This window comes from Eimeria tenella, genomic scaffold (genome assembly GCF_000499545.2).
Source record: "Eimeria tenella Houghton genomic scaffold, Eth_scaff166, whole genome shotgun sequence".
Classification (NCBI taxonomy): Eukaryota; Apicomplexa; class Conoidasida; order Eucoccidiorida; family Eimeriidae; genus Eimeria; species Eimeria tenella.
In genome coordinates this window covers 1-16,148 of record NW_013541540.1, presented here as the reverse complement: position 1 = coordinate 16,148, position 16,148 = coordinate 1, and the positions used below count along the sequence as shown (strand labels likewise).

The 16,148-nt window shown below is 53.7% G+C and overlaps 4 protein-coding genes across 4 annotated transcripts; 1 reads left to right on the top strand and 3 right to left on the bottom strand.

The window, feature by feature from the left end:
* Positions 1-1,003: 1,003 nt before the first annotated feature.
* On the top strand, positions 1,004-5,149 carry ETH_00025010 (uncharacterized protein; the record flags this gene model as incomplete). The annotated part of the gene is made up of 1 exon (XM_013373678.1): positions 1,004-5,149. One exon carries the CDS (start codon positions 1,004-1,006, stop codon positions 5,147-5,149), a length of 4,146 nt encoding a protein of 1,381 aa, XP_013229132.1.
* A 2,016-nt stretch (positions 5,150-7,165) lies between these two features.
* Positions 7,166-7,731, bottom strand: ETH_00025005 (uncharacterized protein; the record flags this gene model as incomplete). The annotated part of the gene is made up of 2 exons (XM_013373677.1): positions 7,166-7,398; positions 7,611-7,731. The coding sequence occupies 2 exons, from the start codon at positions 7,729-7,731 to the stop codon at positions 7,166-7,168; spliced, it is 354 nt and encodes a 117-aa protein (XP_013229131.1).
* Positions 7,732-9,245: 1,514 nt separating this feature from the next.
* On the bottom strand, positions 9,246-10,690 carry ETH_00025000 (uncharacterized protein; the record flags this gene model as incomplete). Its single annotated transcript, XM_013373676.1, has 2 exons — positions 9,246-10,055; positions 10,496-10,690. The coding sequence occupies 2 exons, from the start codon at positions 10,688-10,690 to the stop codon at positions 9,246-9,248; spliced, it is 1,005 nt and encodes a 334-aa protein (XP_013229130.1).
* A 2,619-nt stretch (positions 10,691-13,309) lies between these two features.
* Positions 13,310-14,120, bottom strand: ETH_00024995 (uncharacterized protein; the record flags this gene model as incomplete). The annotated part of the gene is made up of 3 exons (XM_013373675.1): positions 13,310-13,484; positions 13,662-13,738; positions 14,004-14,120. The coding sequence occupies 3 exons, from the start codon at positions 14,118-14,120 to the stop codon at positions 13,310-13,312; spliced, it is 369 nt and encodes a 122-aa protein (XP_013229129.1).
* Positions 14,121-16,148: the final 2,028 nt, after the last annotated feature.

The following is a 16,148-nucleotide window of genomic DNA, read 5'->3' as shown; positions in this document are numbered from 1 at the left end:
CCGGGGGGCCCCCCCTCGGGAGGGGCCCCCCGGGGGGCCCCCCGCAGCGAGGGGCCCCGAGGGGCCCCAGGGGGGGACCCCTCAATAGAACCGCCACGGGGGGCCCCCAGGGGCCCCTGTGCTGCTTGGGACATTCGGACTCAGAGAGACAAGAGACGGAGGCCCCTGGAAAGGGCCAGACACATCTGCTGCTGCTGCTGCTGCTACGGGGGGAGGGGCCTTCGCTGCTGCTGCAGCTCCGGTTCTCGTGCTGCTGCTGCTGCTGGTGCTGCTGCTGGGGGGCCCTGGGGGCCCCTTGTTGGAAAAGAGAGACGGGAGCCCCTAAATTAAAATAATGGATTTTTAACAAAGAAAACAAATGCCGGTCAAACCGGAAACAGAGACACGCAGTTGCTGCTGCTGCTGCTGCTGCTGATGCTGCTGCTGTGGGCCCCGAGACCCCACTCCGGGGGGGCCCCTGGGGGCCCCTAGATGCAGTAAAGGAGCAAATAAATAAATAAAATAGAGTAAATTTGGTTTACTGTAGTTTTTATTGAAGAAAAACCTGTTCCCCAAACCCTAAACCCTAAACCCTATACCCTAAACCCTAATCCTCGAACCCTCGTCGTGTCTCGAGTGCTGGGGCACCAGGGGAGTTCCAAAATCGATTTATTTATTTCTTCCTTTCCCCGTCTTTTATTTGTATTTATTTAAAATATTATTTTATTATTTACAGTAAGGGTTTAGGGTTTATTGCGAGGGTTTAGGGTTTACAGCCTCACGGCCAGGGTTTAGGCCGGGGGTCCCCTTCCTGCTGTCTGTGCTGCTTCCGTGCAAGGCAGCAGCAGCAGCAGCAGCAGCAGCACATGATCCAACGAATCGTAGAGTGTACTGCCTATGGCCTTTGTCCCAAGATTTAGAGTTTGGACTTTAGGGTTTAGGGTTTAGGGTTTAGGGTTTAGGGTTTGCAGCACATGCCCTTCGGCATAGTTGGGCGTAGCAGGTAACAACCGGAAAACTGCCGATGAAGCAGCAGCAGCAGCAGCAGCAGCAGCAAGAGGCGCAGCAAAGTCGAGACTCCGAAGAGAAGCAGCGGCAAAGACTGCAGCAGCAGCAGCAAAATGAAGTAATTCTTGCGCGCCAAGGGCTCCAGCAACAACAGCAGCAAGCGCTGCAGCAGCTGCAGCAGCAGCTGCAGCAGCAGAGGCAGCAGGGGCATCTGCTAGAAAAACGGGAACACCTGCACCAGCAGCAGCAGTGTGGCATGACCAGCATAGCTCAGCTGCTGCCTTGCTGCTGCTGCTGCTGCTGCTGCTCTGTTTCCGTTTGCTGGGGGGCCCTTGAGGGGTGGGTCCCTCAGGGGGGCCCCTGCTGCGCTGCAGCAGCAGCAGCAGGAGCTTGGAATGCATGCAGAGGCTTCAGGCGGGGGGCCCCTGGTGCAGCTACTACTTCTGACGTGCTGCTGCTGCTGCTGCAGCAGCAGCAGCAGCAAAGAGACCTAGCAGCCGACCGCCTGCTGCAGGCAGTGGGGCTGAGGCCTGCTGCAGCAATGCGGCAACAGCTCAACACACTGCTGCTGCTGCTGCAGCAGCAACTAGACCAGCTGCTGCTGCAGCACGGCCTGACACAAGCTCAGCAGCAGCAACGCAAACAGCAGCAACAGCACCAACAGCACCAACAGCAGCAGCAGCCTGAGCTGCAGCAGCAGCAGCAGCATCAAGAGGAACAGCAGCAGGAAGCAGACTATGAGGATCCTTCAGAGGGGCCCCCAGACGAGCCGCAGCAAACAAACCCCCCGAGCGAAATCCCTGGGGCCCCCCAAGGGGCCCCCCAAGGGGCCCCCCAAGGGGCCCCACAGGGGGCCCCACAGGAGAGTTTAGTACTTGAGAACATTCTGGAAAGATCCCCAAATGGAGTTCCGCAAGGACTATTTTCGGGAGACGACTCGTCTGCTGCAGCAGCAGCAGCAGATGCTGCTGCTGCTGCTGCTGCTGCTGCTGCTGCTGCTGCTGGGGGCGCAGCAGAGGAAAAGGTTTCTCTGGCTGGATATGTTGCTGCTGCTGCAACAGCAGCAGCAAAGAGATCACGCAGGAGAAGGCTTGAGGCCCTACTGGCCCGAGAGGCCCTTTACAGGGTACTTCACGCAGCACAAAGGGCCCCCCAGGGGGCCCTTCAAGGGGACGCTCAAGGGCCCCCCCAAGGGGCCCCCCAGGGGGCCCCCCAAGAGGCCCTTCAAGGGGCCCCCCAGGGGGCCCCCCAAGGGGCCCCCCAATCGCCAACAGACGGCCAAAAAGAATGTCCAAGGACCGCTTCAGAAGTCCCTGTTGAGGGCCCCACAGCTGGAGGCCCCCTGATAGCTGGGGGCCCCACATCTGGGGGCCCCATACATGGGGGCCCCACATCTGGAGGCCCCACATCTGGGGGCCCCAAAGAGGGTGCAGCAGGCGGTGGTGAGGGCCACTTAGGGGGCGAGGGCCTTAGGGTACTGGAGAGGGGGCCCCCAAAAGATGGGGGCCCCCCATATGGCGGGGGGCCCCCCAATGGCGGGGGCCCCCCAAGTGGGGAGGGGCCCCCAAATGGCGGGGGGCCCCCAGATAGGGGGAGGGGCCCAGATGGGGAGAGCCTTTTGCTGCTAGATGGTTCCTTAGAGAAAAAGGAAACAGGAGTGCAGCAGCAGCAGCTGCTGCAGCAGCTGCTGCTGCAGCAGCTGCTGCCGAGGTCCCCTTTGGCTGCTTGGGTTACTTCTGCGGCAGCAGCAGCAAGCCCTGCCAAGAGCAGCAGCAAAAGAAGAGGCCGCTCTAGCTCCAGACCTGCTGCTGCAGCTAGGCGCACTCCCGAATTTCTGCTGCTTCTCACCCCAACACAGCAGCAGCAGCAGCAGCAGCAGCTGCAGCAGCAGCAGCTGCAGCAGCAGCAGCTGCCGCAGCAGCAGCTGCCGCAGCAGCAGCTGCCGCAGCAGCAGCTGCCGCAGCAGCAGCTGCCGCAGCAGCAGCTGAACTGTTGGGCGGACGAGGAGACAAACGGCGAGGAGACAGCAAAGGCGCAGCAAAGTGCAGCAAAAACGGGCAGCACGAGCTCTCCACCCACAGTGCAGCAGCAGCAGCAGCAGCAGCAGCAGCACAGCCACCGAGCATGTCTGCAGCAACAAGCGCCGCAGGAGGAAGAACAGCAGCTATGTAAACTTCAGCAGCAGCAGCAAGAGCAGCAGGAGCAGATGCAGCGACAGGAGCAGCAGAAATTCGAGCAGCAGCTGCAGCAACAGGTGAAGCAAGAGCTACCGTTGTCACCGCAACAGCAAGAGCAGCAGCAGGAGCAGCAGCAGCAGGAAGAGCAGCAGCAGCAGAAGCAGCGGGGGAGACAACAGCAGTGGCAGCAGCCGCGTCTGTTTTTCTCTCCTGCTGTCGAGACTGCTGCAGCAGAATGGCTGCATGCGGTTTGCTGCTGCCGCGGGCTGCAGCAGCAAAGGCCTTCAACAGCAGCACAAGGAAATGCTGCTGTCCTTAGAGCCATCAAGCAGCTGGACATGCGTTGGCTGCAGCAGCAGCAGCGGGAGCAGCGGGAGCAGCAGCAGCAGCAACGGCAGCAGCAGCAAGGGCAGCAGCAGCTGTTGCAAGAGCAGCCAGAGCAGCGGCAGCAGCAGCACGAGCGCCGGCAGCAGCAGCAACAGCAAGAGCAGCAGCACCAGCAACAGCGAGAGCAACAGCAAGAGCAGCAACAGCAGCTAGAGCAGGCGCGACGGCAGCCGGAGGAGCTGCAGCAGCAGCAGCAAGAGCATCAAGATGGGCTACAACAGCAGCGGAAACTGCAGCAGCAACAACAGGTCCTGCAGCAGCAGCTGCTCCTGCCGCCTCTAGTGAGCAGCTGCAGCTCATTAGGCCCCAGCAGTTCTCAGAACGCTGTCAGCAGCAGCAGCAGCAGCAGCAGCAGCAGCAGCAGCCACAGCAGCAGCAAGAACGACAGCAACAATGGTCACTGTAGAATTAACAGCTGCACGGAAGGTGGTAGCATATGCAACAGCAGCGGCAGCAGCAGCAACAATGACGGCTGCAATAGCAGCAGCAGCAGCAGCAGCAGCGCTGCGGGTCTGCTGCCGCTGGAAGTGGGGTATGTTTTCTGGGGGCCTCCCTCATCTCCCTTCAAGTGTCTTTACAAAGGTAACGCTGCTGCTGCTGCTGTTGCTGCTGCTGCTGCTGCTGCAGTAGCAGCAAAGAGTCCCGCAGCAGCAGAAGAGCAAGCTGCGGCAAGTTGTGCAGCAGCAGCACTAGCAGCAGCAATAACGGCGGAAGAAGCAGCAGCAAGTACAGCAGCAGCAGCAAGTGCAGCCACAGAACCATCAGCAGCAGCAGCACAACCAACGGCAGAAGCAGAAGCACAAACAGCAGCAGCAGACCCAACACTGAGAGACAGTGCAGCAGCAGCAGACACAGGAACAGCAGTGGGCAGCAGCAGCTCTGTCACAACAGCAGCAGGTGCAAGAGCAGCAGCAGACAGCAGCAGCACTGCTGCAGCAGCAGAGACAGAAGCAGCAGCAGCAGGAGGAGGAACATCAAGAGGAGCAGCAGCAGCAGAACTTAAAACAGCAGCTGCAGCGCCGGAACCGCCAGCGCCAGCTCTAGGAGACGTAGCGGCCCCACTGTCCCCGGTAGCAGCAGCAGCAGCAGCAGCAGAAGCAGCAGCAGCAGCAGCAGCAGCAGATGAAATGTGGGAGATGGTAGTTAAGGTTTTGGGGGCCCCCGGCAGCTGCCTAATATACCACGGCCCCAACCACTACGCACTTGTGTTCGCTGCTCGGGAGTACAGGGCAGGCACCTGCTGCTGCTTCTGTTGCTGCTGCTGCTGCAGCAGCAGCAACACCGGCCAGCAGCAACAACAGCGGCAGCGTGAAGAGTGCTTTGACTCCATTGCCGCTGCCAAACAGGAGGCCACGCCGTTACCTCTACAGAACACTTCCAGCAGCAGCAGCAGCAGCAGCAGCAGCAACAGCGGCAGCAGCAGCAGCAGCAGCAGCAGCAGTTGCTGCTGCAACAGGGAGGCATCTGTGCAGCGCGAGCTGCTGACAGCTCGCCGGCGGCAGCAGCCGGCGGTTTGGATTTCTTTTGAACTTCTTTGCCAAGAAATGGAAAAGACAAAAGGGTATAGACTGCTCTACGTCACAAACCCTAAACCCTAAACCCTAAACACTAAACCCTGGGGCTAGCTGGCCCAGTGCGGACAAGCTCACCCCCAAACCCTCGTGCATGTTCGCCTCCCCGTCTCTCAGACCCTAAACCCAAACCCTAAACCCTAAACCCTTCTGATGTATATGTGGCTTCGTATCACAAACCCTAAACCCTAAACCCTAAACCCGAACGGCTGTCGATTGCTGCACTTTCTAGGCTGTGACCCCGCTGGTAACAGCTCTGCGCCGTAAACCCTAAACCCTAAACCCTAAACCCTAAACCCTAGGGTAAAGGGCAATGGCAACCTAGAGGCAGATGCCTCGAAAACCGCTCACTGTGAAAATAATGAGACCGAAGCTTTAGGGTTCAGGGCTAGGGTTTAGGGTTTAGGGTTTAAATTGTAGTTCCCAGCGCCACTATTTCTCGCAGCGTTGCTGGCAGCAGCAGCAGCAGCAGCAGCTGCTGCTGCTGCTGCTGCTGCTGCTGCTGGCGGGTGGCTAGTATACCTGCTGGTTTCGCAGCTGCCCTGCACACACCATGAAACATCCAGCCCGTCCCATGGGCTAAGGGTTTAGGGTTTAGGGTTTAGGGTTTAGGATTTGCGGTTTAGGGTTTGCCTGTGACAATGTCGTAATTTCGACGGCGAGACGCAGAACGGCTTCTCCGGATGTGCTGAAGCAGCAAAAGATAAGCCCTTCAGCAGTGAGGGTTTAGGGTTAAGGGTTAGGATTTAGGGTTTAGGGTTCGGGTTTAGGGTTTAGGGTTTAGGGTTTGGGTACCTCTTTTTTGTCGGTTGTCTCCGTTATTCGCCTTGCCCTCTCGTAGTCAACAGCAGCACCTGATATGACGTCCCAGGGAGAGCTGAAGGACACAGAAGGGTTTGGGGTTTAGGGTTTAGGGTTTAGGGTTTAGAATCTAGGGTTTAGGATTTGTTATAAGGAGTGGGGTGGGGCCTCGCACAGTGAGCAGTTCAAGTCCAGTGGCCGCAGCTTTCGCTGCGGTACTGGCGAAATAGGGTTTAGGGTTTACGTTTAGGGTCTGCTGCCTAGGGTTTGGGGTTTGCTGTCTAGGGTTTAGGGTTTGCTGCCTAGGGTTTAGGGTTTACGGCCTAGTGTTTAGGGTTTACGGGACCCGCGAGGCGGCTGCCTGTGCGCTTCGATCCTTCTCTGCTCCTTCTGAAGACAAATGCCCTAAACCCTAAACCCTAATGCTTAAACCCTAAACCCTAAACCCTCAACCTTAGAACTTGGCTAGGTGTGGCTAGCTGAGCGGCAGCAGTAGCTAGCTAGCTAGCTAGCTAGCGAGCCAGTTAGTTCTGGCCAGCCGTGTTTAGCTAGCTAGCTAGCTAGCTATGGCTAGCTGCAGCTAGCTAGCTAGCCAGTTGTGGCCAGTTGTGGTTACCTGTCTATCTGGTTGTGGCTAGCTACAGCTCGCTAGCTAGCTAGCTATCTAATCTTGGCTAGCTCTAGCGACCTGGCTAGCTGGCTGTGGCTAGCTGGAGCTGGCTAGCTGGCTAGCTAGCTAGCTAGCTAGCTAGCTATCTAGTCGTGGCTTACTACTGCTGGCTAGGCATCTATCCAACTGGGTGGATAGCTAGCTGCGGCTTGCTGTGGTTAGCTAACTAGCTAGCTAGCCAGTGGCTAGCTAGCTAGCTAGCTAGTTGGCTAGCTGGGGTGGACTCGCCGTTTCTTCCATCTGTCTCCTTTGCTGCATTTGTTCCTCTCTCTCCAGCATCTTTTTGCTGCACCGGAGTCGCACCCAAACCCTAAACCCTAAACCCTAAACCCTTCGTTGCCACAAGCGCACCTCATGTGCACCAAACTGCAAGCTGTGGCGCCCCACAAAAGCTGCAGCTAGCCAAATGGAACAACAGCTAGCTAGCCAGCTAGCTAGCCAGCTAGCCAGTGGGTGCAGGTAAACAGGCTAGTTAACTGGCTAGCTAGCTAGCTAACAGGCTAGTTAACTGGCTAGCTAGCTAGCTAGCTAGCCAGCTAGCTAGCCATTTGCTAGACACCGTCTTCCCTCTGCTATCTATCCAGAGTCATCGATCTGTCTGCAGCTACTGCTGCTACTGCTACTACTGCTGCTGCTGGTGCTGCTGCTGCCGCTGCTGCTGCTGCTGTTGCTGTTGCTGCTGTTGCTGCTGCTGCTGCTGCTTGCCTGCGGGCAGCTTGGAAGATGCGGTTGGCTTGCTGCCTCCTGTGTCTGTCCTCCTCAGAGAGGTTTTTGTCCCACAGCGTTTGGGGGGGCGTTGAAGGCTCTGAAAACGCAAAAGTACGAGGGTTTAGGGTTTAGGGTTTAGGGTTTAGGGTCTGGGTTTTAGGGTTTAGGGGCTTGGGAGAAGAAGTAAGGACTTAGGATTGGGGTTTTATGGATTTGAGAGCTTCGTTTTAAAAACACTGGCTCTCGAGCCTTTGGTGTAGCGCCCAGGGTTTAGGGTTTAAAGTTTAGGGTTTAGGGTTTAGAGTTTACCTGTGTCGGTAGCTAGTTGCATGGCTTCCACTCGTATGAATTTCTCTCTTCTTTCTCTAAGCCGCTTTTTTTCTAGGGTTTCTCTGTCTGGAAAAACCCTCCATTTGTAGTTCGTCAGCATTGCTCTTGGGTTTAGGGTTTGGGGCTTAGGGTTTAGGGTTTAGGGTTTAGGATATAGGGTTCCGCGAGCGAGCCTAGCCACAAGACCAGCGGAAGAAAAAATAAAAAGAGAGCATCTAAGTTGCATTGAGTCTAAAGGGTTTAAAGTTCAGGGCTAAGGGGCTAGGGTTTAGCGTTTAGGGTTTAGGCTTAGGCTTTTGGGCTGCAGCCCTAGGGCTTAATGGGTGACCCGCGAGGGGACTAAACGGCGTAGGGTTTAGGGTTTAGGGTTTAGCTTCTATCTTTGACTATTTCATTACATGAAAGCATTCAAAATTTTCAGAAGGAAGTCTGGGAGACTCAAAGAGGGTTTGAGGTTTTAGGGTTTAGGGTTTGAGGTGTATAGGCAGGTCACCTCCTCTGCGGTCTTTCATTAATTTGCATGCGCCAAAAGGAGCAAAAGTGAAAATAAAAAGTAAATAAAGTTTAATGAACTTTTAATTTAATTAATTTGTTTTTCTTCTTTTCCTTTTTGCATCCGCGAGTCAACACCGTCGCCTGAGGTGTCTGTACACCCCAGCTCAACACATGCAATTGAACTCTTCAACAACTTCCAGAGGTTCTTTTTAAAAGTATTCTTTTTCTTGAATTTTGTTTTGCATTTTTCTTAAAAAAGCTTTCAATAAAAGTATATTTTCAGATCCAACTTCATCCAACTCCTCCAAACCCTCGAGTTAAGAGAGACGCTACAAGAAGACACCTACAGGGTTTAGGGCTTAGGGTCTAGGAAGGAATGATTCCACAATTTGTGGCTCTTCCTGAGATGCGCACTTTTAGGGTTTAGGGTTTAGGCGGGACTAAATTCAGCATATGCGGCCCCTCCCGAGATGCATGCCTCTAGGGTTTAGGGTTTAGGGTTTAGCCGCGCGCAGCCACGATGCTTTTAGTGTTTAGGGTTTAGAGTTCGCAGGCTCTTAGCTTGCTACAAAACGCGTAAATGAATTTATTTAACTAAACCCCAAAGCCTACACCCTAGACCCTAAACCCTAAACCCCAAACCCTAAACCCTAAACCCTTGTTTGGCAGTTGGCCCCTGGGGCCCTCAGCGAGGCCCTGGGGGCCCCCAAAGCCCCCCAAACGCTAAGGGGCCCCAAAGGGCACCAACAGCAATCTGGGGCCCCCAAAAAGCTCTTGGGGGCCCCCAAGAAGCTCTTGGGGGCCCCCAGAAGGCCAGGGGGGCCCCCAAAAGCCCGACGGGTCCCCAGAGGACTCCAGGGGGCCCCATGATACTGAACAGGGCCCCCAAAGACCCATGGGGGCCCCCAAAGACCCATTGGGGCCCCCAAGGACCCATGGGAGGCCCCAAAGACCCATGGGGGACCCCAAGGACCCATGGGGGCCCCCAAAGGCCCATGGAGGCCCCTAAAAGCCCACAGGGGCCCCTGAAGACCCATGGGGGCCCCCAAGGACCCACGGGGGCCCCCAAAGACCCACAGGGGACCCCATGGGCTTTTGACGCTGTGAGGAGGGGCCCCCTCAACTGCCGCCTACCCTGACTTGACTCTCTCCCTGACGCACTGCCAATGTTTGCTGCTGCTGCTGCTGCTGCTGCTGTTGTTGCTGCTGCTGCTGCTGCACGCGAGCGAACCTCGCAAGGACGCCCTGACTGCGCGCGGTAGAGGGGACGGAGCGGTCTAGTTGTGCTGCCGCATCTGCTGTTGCTGCTGCTGCTGCTGCGGCGGCGGCGTCTGCTGCTGCTGCTGCTGCTGCTGCGCTTGCCGCACGCTCTTCCACGTCCCCTCCCCCCTGCAGCTGCTGCTGCTGCTGCTGCTGCTTCTGCTGCTCCCCGGGACCCTTCCCAGCAGCAGCTGCTGCCTCCTTCTGGGGGGCCCCTCCTTGGGGGGCCCCCCCTGTGGGGCCCCCTTCGGGGGGCCCCCCCCCATTGGCTGCAAATTGATTTATTTGGGGCCCCAAACCTCCTGCTGCTGGCTCCTGGGCAAGGCGAGACAAGTGCTGGTTGCTGCTGCTGTGCTGCTGCTGCTGCTGCTGCTGCTGCTGTGGGCGCACTGGGGGGGAGCTAAAGCTTGTGTGCAGCAGCGGCTGCTGCTGCTGCTGGGCAGCGTCATCGGTGCGGCGGGCCTTTCTTTGCTGCTGCTGCTGCTGCTGCAGCTGCAGCAGCTCTTCTCCAGGAACCGCGCCGACGGCCTCCTGCTGCAGCTGCTGCAGCTGCTGCAGCTGCTGCTGCTCGGGCTCGTCTGCTGCTGGCTTGACAGCAGCAAACCACCGCCACAGCAGCAGCACCCAGACCAGCATCAGCAAAATCAGCACGCAAACAACCACCCGGCCCTGCAACAGCAACAGCAGCAGCAGAAGCAGCAGCAGCAGTAGCAGCAGCAGCAGCAGGGACCCTAGGCTAGCTGGCGGCTGCTTCTAATGGGCAAGGAGCCGAGGGGAGTCCCAGGGCTGCTGGAGTTCGGGCTAGCCAGGGTTTAGGGTTTGTTAGGGTTTAGGGTTTGTTAGGGTTTAGGGTTCGTTAGGGTTCAGGGTTTGCTAGGGTTTTGGGTTATTTAGGGCCTAAAAGGTTATATTTCGCAAGGGTTTAGGGCTTGCTAAAGAGTTGAGGGTTTGCGAGCTGGAAGGGTTTACGTTTTGTTAGGGTTTAGGGTTTACTGGGGCGTTCTAGGGTTTACCACAGTTCAGCGGCTGCCGCGGTTTAGGGTTTGCTGCATTCTGGACTGCTCAAGGGTTTAGGGTTTAGGGTTTAGGGTTTAGGCTTTGTGGCTTACAACTTTGCTGAGGCGCCTGCGGCCTCTTCCCCTCTTTTTGGGGGCCCCTATGAGCCCCCCCCTTGCTGCATATCTGCTGCTGCTGCTGCTGCTGTCTTTGCTGCTGCTGCTGCTGCTGCTGTTGCCGTAGAGGCGCCTAGAGTCCGCAGCCCAGCCATGCTGGCCCGCCTGCTGCCACAAACTGCCCGTGACCATTGTTGCTGCTGCTGCTGCTGCTGCCGCTGCTGCCGCTGCTGCTGCCGCTGCTGCCGCTGCTGCTGCCGCTGCTGCCGCTGCTGCGGAGGGCTGCTCTAGGGCTCACAGAGAGCCCTAACTTCTATGGGCCATGGCCGCTTGTACTAAACCCTAAACCCTAAACCCTAAACCCTCAAGGGGAAAATGCGGAGAAAACCGGCCACACAGGATTGCCCCCTAAAAGGAAGAAATGAGGGTTTAGGGTTTAGGGTTTAGGGTTTAGAGTTTGGCGAATTCGCGCGCACGAAAAGAACAAAAGTTGTCTCTTGAAGTAGCACAAGTCCCAAGGTCTTGGGAGTAAGTTCTAGGGTTTAGGGTTTAGGGTTTAGGGTTTAGGGTTGAGGGTTTAGGGTTTAGGGCTTGGAACTTGCGGCGCGGAGGTCATCTACGGAGGCCAGTGAGGGTTTTCTTTCTATAATTTGTTCACAGCTTGAAATTTAGGGTTTAGGGTTTAGGGTTTAGGGTTTGGGCTTTAGGGCTTAGGGTTTGGAACAGCTGCCGAAGAGGCCCTCGCGAGACAGCCCCAAACGGAGTCAAGCGTTTAGGGTTTGTGGCTAAACAGTTAGGGTTTAGGGTTAGAATCGAGGGTTTAGGGTTTAGGGTTTAGGGTTGAGGGTTTAGGGTTTAGGGTTTGACCTTGGCGTTTACAAGTACGGGAATGGCCCGGATGCTTCGGGGGCACAGTCTCCAGACTCTAGCCCTTGAATCCCAAACTCTCACTCCCGAACCCTAAACCCTAAACCCTAACCCCTAAACCCTAAACCCTAAACCCTAAAACATAAGGCGTAAAACCTAAAATCTCAGAAGAACAAACTCAACCCCTTGCTGCTTCGTATGTGTCACCAAGTACCTTCGCCTGGGGACCGAGGGTTTAGGGTTTAGGGTTTAGGGTTTAAAGCCTTTCACGATTAAACAGTTACGTTTAGAGTCTAGGGTTTATGCTCACGGCAAATAGATAACCCCTAGATGTGGGTTGCTGCTGTTGCTGCTGCTGAAGCCTTTGCTGTTGCTGCTGCCGCTGTGCGCGCTGCTGCTGCTGCTGCTTTGACTGCCGCTGCTGCTGCTGCTGCTTTGGCTGCTGCTTGTGCTTTGGCTGCTGCTGCTTTCGGCTGCTGCTGCAGTTGCTGCTGCAGCTGCTGATGCAGCTGCTGCTGCTGCGGCCCGTTCAGGCGTGTCGCTGCGTCTGAAGCAGCAGCAGGCGCTGCAGCTGACGCTGCTGCGGCTGCTGCTTCAGCTGCTGCTGCTGCCGCTGCTGCTGCTACTGCTGCCGCTGCTGGTGCCTCCCCATGTTGTGTACGAGCAGCTGCTGCTGTTGCTTCCCCTTTGGAAGCCCCCCAAGGGGCCCCCAAAGGGGCCCCTTGAGGGGCTAGCAGCTAGCTGCAGCTAGCTGTAGCTGTAGCTGCAGCTGCAGCAGCTAGCTGCAGCTAGCCGTAGCTGCAGCTGCAGCAGTTAGCTGCAGCTAGCTGCAGCAGCTAGCTACAAGAAACAGCTCCGCACCCCACGACTGCGCCGAAGTACTTTTGGAGGGGCCCCCAAAGTACCCTGGGGGCCCCCAGAGACCCCGGGGGCCCCTTAATACCTCGGGGGGCCCCTGGGGGGCCCCCTCTGAGGCCCCTAGGGGCCCCTCCAGCAGCTTTTAAGACCCTTTGAGGCCTCTGGGGGCCCAACAGCAGCACTTTAAGCCTTAGGGGCCCCCCGCCATTTCTAGGGGCCCCCCGGGGCCTTTCGGCGCCCCCAGGGGACCCCAGGGGCCCCCAGGAGCCCCCAGGAGCCCTCAGGGGCCCCCAGAGGCCCCCAGGGGCCCCCAGGGGCCCCCAGGGGCCCCCAAAGGACTCCAAATTAAACTCTTTTGGGGTTTAATTGAATTAATAAAAAATGTTAATAATGGCCTGTAGTCTTTGGCGGTAAGAAGAAAACAAATTAAAGTTTTGTTTCCACTGCCCAGTTGACAAGCTAGCTGGCTAGCTAGCTAGCTAGCTGGCTAGCTAGCTAGCAAGCTGGCTAGCTGGCTAGCCAGTTAAGTTGGGGAGGGCCAATTGGCTAGCTGGCTAGGCAGCCAGTTGGGCAGAGAGCTGGCTAGCTAGGCGGCTCGCCTAGGTTAGCTAGCTAGCGCCTTTTCTTTGGGTGGCTAGCCAGTTACTTGGCTAGCTAGCTAGCTAGCCAGAGTTTAGGGCCTAGGGTGTAGGGTTAAGGGTTTGTGGGTGCCTGCGTGGTTGCCTGGCTAGCTCTGCCGGCAGCCGATAAATTGCTAGCTGGCTAGCCAGCTGTTGAACTGGCTAGCTAGCCAGCTAGCTATCTACCAAGCTGGCTAGCTACAATTCTAGCCAGGTATTTAGCCAGCTAGCTGCATATCTAGCTACCTAGCTAGTCCTCTAGCTAGCCGATCCACTAGCCAGCCAGCTAGCCAGCTAGCCAGCTAGCTAGCCAGCTAGTTCTCCAGCTAGCTAGTTCGCTAGCTAGCCAGCTAGCTAGCTAGCTAGCCCTCCAGCTAGCTGGTTCGCTAGCTAGCTGGCTAGCTAACGGGCCAGCTAGCCAGCTAGCTAGCTAGCTACCTAGCAGGCCAGCTAGCTGGCTAGCTAGCTAGCTGGTGGGCCTGTTGGCGATGGCGTAGATGAGTTCGTTGATGGGAACTCTTTGGCTTTTGCTGCCGGTGCAAAAGAAAAGAAACTTTTGGAGATTTTCTTCAGCAGCGAAAAATCCAAAAAGAGACAAAAGAGATCTCAAAGAAGACAGAGACAAACAACCCTCGCTCTCCCTGCACGCAGCAGCAGCAGCAGCAGCAGCAGCAAGAGTTGTAGCAGCGGCAGCAGCAGCAGCAAGAGTTGCAGCGGCGGCAGCAGTAGCAGCAGCAGTTGCAGTAGCAGCAGCCGCAGCAGCAGCAGCAGAAGCAGCAGCAGCAGCAGCAGTGGCAGCAGCAGCAGCAGCAGCTTACAGTCCTAGTTGCTGCAGGGCCCCAAAGATGTCCATTTCGCTGAAGAGTTCCCTAAGGCCTTCGAGCTTCTGCTCTGCCTGCAGCAGCAAACGCATGCGCTAGCTGTTGCTGCTGCTAGTGCTGCTGCTGCTGCTGCTGCTGCTAGTGCCGCTGCTGCTGCTGTTGGCCTGATTTTGCATTCCTCGGCGCGCCTTCTTTGGATCCTCGATTTAGCCGGGAAGGGTTAAGGGTTTAGGGTTTAGGGTTTAGGGTTTGCAGCATCCCAGGGTTGAAAGTTTGTAGCTCCTCTAGGGTTTCGGGTTTCAAGAGTCTAGGGTTTAGGGTTTAGGGATTAGGGTTTACGTCTATGGCGAGTTCGAATATCTCGGCAACGAGGCGAATAACTCTGATGCTGCAGCAGCTTTCTTTTTTAATTTCTTGAAATTGTTTAAATGGCTGAAAGTGCTGCTGCAGCGCCATTTGCTGCTGCTGCTGCTGCTGCAGCGCGCGCTGCTGCTGCTGCTGCTGCTGCAGCAGAAGGTGGCGAGAGATGGGCGCGGAGGGCGGCAGCAGCAGCTGGCAAAAAGAGGCAAAGACAAATCTGCAAATAAGATAAAATAAAACAAAATAAAATAAATTGAATTACATTAGATTAAAATAATCTAAATTAAAACAAAGTTTAATTAAATTAAATTAAATTAAAATATAAAAAGGAATAAAAGTCAAATACAAGAATAAGAAAAGGATGAAATAAAATAAAAATATAACGAAAAGAATAAAAGTAAATGAAAAACAAAATAAAAAAGATGTTCAAAAATAAATTTTAAAAATTAAAAAAGAAAAATCATTTAGAAGGATTAAAAATAAACAAGAAAGGAATTTAAAAGAAGTTAAAAATAAATTCAAAAAAATAAAAAACAAAAATAAAGAAATTAAAAAATAACAAAAAATAGAAAGATAATTAAGAAAAGACAGAAAAGTAAAGATGATTGAAAAATAAATTGAAATTAAATTAAAAATAAATTAGAAACACACTAAAAATAAATTGAAAATAAATAAAAATAAATGAAAAGAATTTAAAATAAAAAAGAATTTAAATTGAATTAATTATTTTCCAATTATTCTTTCCCCCTTTTTTCAGTTTAAATTAATTTCAAAAGTTATAAATTAAAAATAAATGAAAAAAGATAAAACGAAAAAGAAATGCACAAAAATAAAATGATAAAAAGTGACCCTTAAATAAATAGTAATAAATAATATATAAATAATAAATAAGGAATAATAAATGAATGAATTAAAAATGTATAAACCAATGTATAATAAAGGAACAAGGAAACAATAAATGAATAAATAAATAAATAAATAAATAAATAAATAAGTAAATAAATAAACAGATAAATAAATAAATAAATAAATAAATAAATAAATGGGTGCTAAACATATGGCGAAATAAATAAATAACACGTAAGAAAAAAATAATAACAAATAAATAATAAATAAATAAATAATAAATTAGCTAGGAGTAATTGAAGAATAAATAAATAAATAAATAAATAATAATACAAAATAAAATAAATAAAATAAATAAATACAAGTGGCCGCCAGTGTGTATCTGTTAACGGATTTTTCGATGAATTTTGCTGCTGCTCCTAGGGTTTAGAGTATAGCGTTTAGGGTTTAGGGTTTAGGGTTTAGGGTTTAGGGTTTTACCAGCTTCCCCTGTTGTATCTGTTGAGGGTTTTGGCGATGAATCTTGCTGCTGCTCCTAGGGTTTAGGGTTTAGGGTTTAGGGTAGGGTTTAGGGTTTAGGGTTTCCTGGCCACCCCTGCTGTATCTGTTGGGGGTTTTGGCGATGAATTTTGCTGCTGCTCCTAGGGTTTACGGTTTAGGGTTTAGGGTTTATGGTTTACCGGCCTCCCCTGCTGTTTTGGCGAGGAATTTTACTGCTGCTCCTAGGGTTTAGGGTTTAGGGTTTAGGGTTTACCAGCCTCCCCTGTTGTATCTGTTGGGGGTTTTGGCGATGAATCTTGCTGCTGCTCCTACGGTTTAGGGTTTAGTGTTTAGGATTTAGGCTTTATGGTTTACCGGCCTCCCCTGCTGTATCTGTTGAGGGTTTTGGCGATGAATTTTGCTGCTGCTTTTGTGCCGCTGCTTTCCAAAACCCTCTTCACATCTGCTGCTGTTGCAAACCCTAAACCCTTGACGTCCAGCAGCCTCCAAGCAGCTTCCAAGTCCAAGCCCTTGCTGCGCACCAAACTCTCACAAAACGAGGGTTTAGGGTTTAGGGCTTAGGGTTAGCGATTTAGGGTTTAGGGTTTAGGATTTAGGGTTTAGGGTTAGGGTTTGAGGAGCCCATGCGCGGAAAGCGCATGGAAACGCGCTTTCTACTGGCTAGTCACGGTTTGGCTTGCGTGCTTCAGGGTTTAGGGTTTAGGGTTTGGGGTTTAGGGTTTAGGGTTTGCGAACGTGTACGCCAACTCTCTCCGCGCCGCCTCTATTTCCCTCAAA